Source organism: Jaculus jaculus, chromosome X, assembly GCF_020740685.1.
Source record: "Jaculus jaculus isolate mJacJac1 chromosome X, mJacJac1.mat.Y.cur, whole genome shotgun sequence".
Taxonomy (NCBI): domain Eukaryota; kingdom Metazoa; phylum Chordata; class Mammalia; order Rodentia; family Dipodidae; genus Jaculus; species Jaculus jaculus.
The window spans coordinates 66,456,902-66,464,722 of record NC_059125.1 but is presented as its reverse complement, the minus strand read 5'-3'; the positions used below and the strand labels follow the sequence as shown (position 1 = coordinate 66,464,722).

Here is a 7,821-nt window from a genome sequence, read left to right as displayed (position 1 = left end):
ATGTGGACACATCTCACTTTAATTGAAAGCTGTCCTTTACAGCACATTCAGCAATGAACAAGCAGGAGGGCTGCTGGCTTCTGAACATACAAATACATAATTGTCCTTTGTGTTCAAGAGCATTGCACAGGGAAACCACCCACCTCATCTTTCTAGGCATTTTAAAGGATGATTAGCTATTCTTAGAAATTCAAGAGTTGGAAGTACCTTATGGACAGCAAATAAAAGCCTTTTCCCATATTTTTAGGCAAACAAGTATGGGCAATTCTACTTGATAGGAAGCTTGACACTGTAAAAGGGGGTGCCACACAGGCAAATCAGTTTTCCTGTAACAGAGGACTCCCCCTCCCCCGGCCCCCAGATCACTGTCTGCTGGTGTCAGGTCATCTCAGTACTGCAAACAGAGAAAATCTAACCAGAAAATTCAAAATGCTTCAGAATTTAGGGACAGGAAGGAAATTCTTATACATAAGGGCTATTATTTACCTTCAGCAATTAGTAATTTTGGTTTTCATAGGGGATTGTTCTATATACTGGAATGGATTAAGAAAAGTATTATCTAATTTTGATTTAATTTTACCCTTTCAAAAGAGACAGGGAAGAGAAAGTGAATACGGGGAACTCAAGAGCCACCTAGATTTGGAGGGGGGAAAACTAAGGTATTTTATTACACCCACACTCTTCAGGAAAGAACCCTATAGCTACGTTATGCCAGTGAACCAGCTAAAGCACATGACTGCAACAAGAGGAATCCAACTTAATATTGAAATCATAAAACATGGTATTTGACAACAAACAGGCTCAAAGAGCTTATCATGGAGGTGGAAGCACAGAACTATTGCTCGGTGGCTGGAGTCACACCGCTGCTCTCGCCTCCACCACGCTAACAGTCAGGCAGACATGTACGGTGGTGGTGGCTCCTTGGTGGTACAACTCACTGCAGTGTCATCTTCATACGGGGGCAGGAGCACCGTGGTATCATCGCTAGTAACATAAACCGGTACATCAGAGGAGTTCCTGCCATTGATGTATTGGTAGCAGTTCCAAACGCAGCTAGTCAAGGAGCCCTTGAATGTCAAGATAATGCTGAGAAACAGGAGGATAATAAGGACTAAGCAGGCAGGGTTCACTGAGATGATATCATCTCTGTAGGGAAAGTGAGGAGGCAGCTGCCTTACATATTCCTGGATAGAGTTTAGATAAACAAGCACAGTGATCGCCACCAAGGTGTTCAGGGCAAAATCAAAGATGGTAACAGAAGAACGTGATGATTCATGCAGCATGTTGCTTGTATGCACCATAGGTAGCCATCGCACATATCAGGATCATGAGAAGGGAAATCACAATGGCAATATACATGTTGGCGTCATCCATGAACTCAGAGTTCCCTCTGAGCTCAGCACTTGAAAAAGAATACTGGTTTAGATCAGCCAGAGTGCTCAATAAGATCACCAGGAACACAGCATTGATGATCAGGTACCACATGCCGAGCAGCATGGTGTCAGTGTGGACATGGCAGCACAGGCAGCAGCTGTTGGAGTAGAACCACGCCCAGGACGCAACTATCTTCATCACTCTGGCCGAGGGTGCGATGCAGCACTAGCTAGCACCCAAATTGGAGAGAACGGAGTCCCCGTCCTTCTCCTGGGATGGCGGGGACAAAGAGCTAGTGGCCGCTTCCCAGCCACTGGGGGCTGAGGGAACTTCAGGGCTGATTTGCCATTCTTAAAGAAGCCATACTTTGGGCTTACTATTTGTAGCTTCTTGATTTATAGTGGCTTTGCTTCCTCTTCTGTTGTACATTAGGGAAGGGTCTCACTTGGCCACAAGCTGACTTGGAACCCTCAACAAACCAGAAATCTTAACTTCTTTTTTGACAGGATTAAGGGTATGGGGCACCACACACCCTAAGGGACAGTGATTTTGTTAGAGGATCGGGTTGTCAAGATACCTACTCTTGCATAAATACCCTGAGCACTTTTTCATTGAAAGTGTAGATTGTTTAGTTAAATTTTAGAATCTGCCTGTATTTTGTTCCACTCAGCCTACCTGAATACTCTAATAGCAGGGAAACCCAATATCTAAGGTCACTTTTGCAGATAATCTGAGAGTCTTGAGAGCCACACCTAGCACTTTAACCTCCTACCCTGAAGATATATGAGATTGATTGATAAGTCTAATATTGCAGCTAACTAGAAAATCCAAGCATTAAATAAATCCAAGATGCAAAAATATATACATTATAACACACAAAACACAAAAATCAAGGGTGTCCACTGTCCCCACGTTTATTTAATATAGTACTGGAAGTCTTAGCCATAGCAATAAGGCAAGAGAAGCACATAAAAGGGATAAAAATTGGAAAGGAAGAGATCAAGTTATCATTATTTGTAGATGATATGATTCTATATATAAAGGACTCTAAAGACTCCACCAGCAAACTGTTAGAGCTGATAAAAACCTATGGCCATGTAGCAGGATAGAAAATAAATACACTGAAATCAGTAGCCTTCCTATATGCTAACAACAAACACACAGAGGATGATATCAGAGAATCACTCCTATTCACAATTGCATCAAAAAAATAAATAAATAAACTATGTTGGAATAAACCTAACCAAGGAACTGAAGGATCTCTACAATGAAAACTTTAAAACACTCAAGCAAGAAATTGCAGAAGACACTAGGAAATGGAAAAGCATCACTTGTTCTTGGATTGGAAGAATCAATATTGTGAAAATGGCAATCTTACCAAAAGCAATCTACACATTTAATGCAATCCCCATCAAAGTTCCAATGGCATTCTTCATGGAAATACAAAAAACAACCCAAAAATTCATTTGGAATCACACACACAAAAAAAACTAGAATATCTAAAACAATACTGAGCAACAAAAATAAGGCTACTGGTATCACCATACCTGATTTTACCCTATACTACAGAGCCATAGTAACAAAAACAGCATGGTACTGACACAAAAGCAGACATGTAGATCAATGGAACAGAATAGAGAACCCAGATATAAGTCCAGGTAGCTATAGCCACCTGATATTTGATTTAAAAAATGCCAAAAATACTCATTGGAGAAAAGACATCCTCTTCAGCAAACGGTGCTGGGAAAATTGGATATGTATCTGTAGAAGGATGAAAATAGATTCTCCATGCACAAGAATTAAGTCCAAATGAATTAAAGACCTTAACATCAGACCTGAAATTCTGAAACTGCTAGAGGAAAAAGTAGGGGAACCCTTCAACATACTGGTCTTGGCAAAGACTTTCTGAATATAACCCCAATTGCTCAGGCAATAAAAACAGAGATTAACTACTGGGATGTCATGAAATTATAAAGATATTGTACAGCAAAGGATGCTGTGAATAAATCAAAGAGGCAATCTCCAGAATGGGAAAAAAAATTGCCAGCTATACATCTGATAGAGGATTAATATCTAGGATATACAAAGAACTCAAAAAATTAAATAATAAGAAATCAAACAAGCCAATTAAAAAATGGACTAAGGAACTAAATAGAGAGTTCTCAGAAGAAGAAATATGAATGGCATATAAGCATCTAAAAAAAGTTCTACAACCTTAGTCATCAGGTAAATGCAGATTAAAACTATGTTGAGATTCCAACTCACTCCTGTCAGATTGGCTATCATCATGAAAACAAATGAGCATAAATGCTGGTGAGGATGTGGAAAAAGATGAATCCTTCTACATTGTTGGTGGGAATGTAATCTGGTCCAGCCATTGTGGAAATCAGTGTGGATGTTCCTAAGACAGCTAAAAATAGATTTACCATGTGACCCAGCTAGAGCACTTGTAGGCATATATCCTAAGGACTCATCTCATTACTTTAGAGATACTTGCTCAACCATGTTTATTGCAGCTCAATTTACAATAGCTGGGAAATGGAACCATCCTAGCTGTCTCTCAATTAATGAGTGGATAATGAAGATATGATACATTTATACAATGGAATTCTACTCAGCAGGAAAGAAAAATGAAGTTATGAAATTTGCAGGAAAATGGGTGGATCTGGAAAGGATTATACCAAGTGAGCTAACCCAGGTCCAGAAAGCCAAGTGTTGCACGCTCTCTCTCATATGTGGATCCTAGCTACAGATGATTGGACTTCTCAGTGAGTAGGAAGAAAACTCAGTAGCAAAGGCCAGTAAGGTAGAAAAGAGATATAAAGGGAAGAGAAAGGAAAGGAGGGGGGTACTTAATAGGATGGTGTTGTGGTAAGTAGAAGAATAGATTAATGGGGGTGAAAAGGCCCAAAGTGAGGTCAGAGGAAGAGATTGAGTAAAGTAAAGGTGGAGGGAGGGCTAATCAAAATCTAAGAGGATATAAATAAATCATATGGAAACCTACTTTTTTGGACAAAGGAACACTCAAGAGCCATAGATTGTTGCTAGAAAACTTTCAGTGCCAGGGATGGATTACCTTCCAGTGAGTTGTTGGCCAGGGAGGTGCCTGATGTCCCCAAAACATTATAGATCATTGCTGAGGCCCTTGGTTTCCCATCCAGAATAGATGGTAAGATGCTATTGCTGAAGACACCACATATTTGGGCTGCAAGGCCACTGAAAAAACCTGCTGGAACTGAACTGATAACCTCCTCCATGAAGACCAGCTGACAGAAAGCTGGAAGACGCCATTCTGCATGCAGTTCTATGTGAGCGAGAAAAATAACCAGTGAAGACACTGAACAGTGGACACTGCAAGCCTCATATTTGGCCAGCCAGGCCAAATGAGACAACAGGTGAAATCGTGGCACATCTCTCATGGTGGAAACCAGTTGCCCTCTAATTGGACTGGAGGCCCGCTCCATGGGAGGGAATACATCCCTGATACTGAAAATTTAAAACAGGGGTAGTCATGAACCCTAGGGGTGTAATGTCTGCTGCTGTCTGGCTAAATGTATATACTATGCTTATCAAACTGCCCAGTAAGCACTTCTCTTAATATTCATATCCTTATATTAATGCTACTCTCACTTTTGGTAGAGAATCTTCTCTTTTCAGATGGCAGTAACCTTGGGATGATTCAAAAGGCATCACGGTGCTGGAAAGAAATGACAGGAGTGCTCATTTCTGCAATATCTCTAACAAATTTTCCAAGGCTCAGGGTCTAATGTGGAAGAGTTGGCAGAAAGAATGTAATATGCTCCCTTCAGACACAAAATGACCTGGATATTGATGACCTCACAGTGCCTGACACTACCTACACAAGACCATCATAAGAGGAGGAAAAGATTATGACATCAAAATAAAAGAGAGACTGATGGAGATGGGGAGAGGATACGATGGAGAACGGAGTTTCAAAGGGGACAGTGGGGGGAGGGAAGGTATTACCATGGGATATTTTTTATAATCATGAAAGTTATTTAAAAAATGCAAAATATAAAAAAAAATATATAAGTAGGGAAGAGTAGTGGCTCATGCTTTTAATCCCAGCACTTGGGAAGCTTAAGGATAAAATAGGTTGCAAATGAGTTTCCTGACTATTCAATATTATAACGTAAACAATTGCTCAGATTACCATCTGACAGTCATGAGATAAACCACACTGTGACCCAGAATATGCATACTAACTTACCAGTGTATATAATGATATGATCATATATGCATCATGTACTTTTAAAAATGCATTTATGTGTACATGTAGGTGTATGTGTGTGTGTGTGTGTGTGTGTGTGTATAGTGTGCCAGAGTCTTTTGACACTGCAAACAAATACCAGAAGCTTATGCCATTTTTGCATCTGCTTTATGTGAGTGGCTTGGAAATTGATCTCAGGACAACAGCCATTACAAGTAAGTAAGCATGTTTAACTACTGTGCCATCTTTCCAGCCTTGTAATTTTTATTTTATTTATTTATTTATTTTTTTTTGAGGTAGGGTCTCACTCTAGCTCAGGCTGACGTGAAATTCACCATGTAGTTTCAGGCTGGCCTCAAACTCACTGCAGTCCTCCTACCTCTGCCTCCTGAGTGCTGAGATTAAAGACATATGCCACCACACTGGCTTTTTTTTTTAAGTTCACAATGTAGGGACAATTGTAGAGATTTTGGTTAATATATTTTCTCACATTTTGTTTCTTTTCTTCTCTTCATGACGATATTAATTTATCCAGCATCATTTCCACATATTTTGTTATAGTCAAAAAAGTATTTTAAGCCTGGCGTGGTGGCCCACGCCTTTAATCCCAGCACTTGGGAGGCAGAGGTAGGAGGATTGCAGTGAGTTCAAGGCCACCCTGAGACTACAGAGTTAATTCCAGGTCAGCCTGGACCAGAGTGAGACCCTACCTCGAAAAACCAAAAAAAAAAGTATTTTAAGCCTCATGGTACATAGTAAAAATGTAGATTAAAGAACCCAAAAGTTGATACCAATCAATACCTATATTAAAAAAAAAAAGCATAATTAAGCTGGGTGTGGTAATGCACGCCTTTAGTCCCAGAACTCAGGAGGGAGAGTTAGGAGGGCAGTTTGAGGTCAGTACGACACTACAGAGTTAATTCCAGGTCAGCCTGGGCTAGAGTGAAACCCTACCTGGAAAAAAGCAAAACAAAATGAAAAAGCACAATGAAAAACAAACAAAAAAGTGAAAATAATATAAAAACAGAATCCAGGCCTCCTGTTGAAGCACTATAATTCCAGCTCTCACAGAGGCTAAAGCAGATCTCAAATTCAAGGACTAGCTGGGCTTCAGAGCAAGTTCAGTACCAGTCTGGGGACCCTGGCAAGACCTTGATTCAAATTAAAATGTGAAACAAAAATATGGGTAGGGAGACATAGCAAGGTCTGGGATACAGTAGCTCTTCAAAAAAAAATAGGAGGGGGTCTCAAAATCTCAAATAAACAACCTATTGTTACAGATGAAATCCAAATGGGTACAAGGAAAAAGAAATAATAAAGATCAGAGTAGAAATAAGAGCAGCCAAAGTAATATAAAAGAGGAAGACCTGGTTCTTTGAAAAGATTAACAAAATTGATGAACCTATAGCGAAACTTACTGAGAAAAGGAGAGAAAGTAAAATAAGATAAAAGGAAAAGCGTAGCCGGGCACGGTGGCTTTAATCACAGCAGTCTGGAGGCAGAGGTAGGAGGATCGCCATGACTTCAAGGCCACCCTGAGACCCCATAGTGAATTCCAAGTCAGCCTGGACTAGAGTGAGACCTTACCTCGAAAAACCAAAACAAAAAAAGGAGAAATTTAGACTTCAGCATGATAGTTCATGCCTATAATTACAGCATGCAGGCTAAGGCAGAAGGCTTGCCATGACTGAGGCCAAATTAAGCTACAAAGGCTCATTCGAGTTTATCATGAACAATTCTATGTGCACATATTTCATAACCTAAAAACATGGATAAATTCCTTATCAACATGAAACCATGAAGAAAATGAAAACCTGAGGAGCATGAGGATGAATAATAAGATTGAAACTGAAAAGAAAAACCTCCTATTGATGAAAAGCCCAAGACCAGATGGCTTCAACTACTGAAAAAGAACAGTTGATTTTTTAACTCACTATCTTATTTTACTTTTTTTTAATGTCTTAATAGTATTTATTTGAAATGAGATATATGATCCAAGTATCAAATAAATTGGTATAATCTTACTGTGCAAAAGACAAAAGTAAATGAGCTGGGTGTGGTGGCTCACACCTTTAATCCCAGCACTCAGCTGACTAAAGTCGGAGGAGCTTTGCGAGTTAAGGCCAGCCTGGGATATAGAGTGAGCTCCAGGTCAGCCTGGGATAAAGTGAGACCCAGCTTCAAAGAAACAAAAATACCAATAAATGACTTCGATA

The 7,821-nt window shown here is 39.9% G+C and overlaps 1 protein-coding gene across 1 annotated transcript; it reads right to left on the bottom strand.

The window, feature by feature from the left end:
• Window positions 1-890: 890 nt before the first annotated feature.
• LOC101616770 (lysosomal-associated transmembrane protein 4B-like) lies at window positions 891-1,572 on the bottom strand. Its single transcript, XM_045140064.1, is given in 2 exon segments — window positions 891-1,251; window positions 1,253-1,572. Coding segments are annotated over 2 exon segments (681 nt in total).
• Between the last annotated feature and the right edge of the window lie 6,249 nt (window positions 1,573-7,821).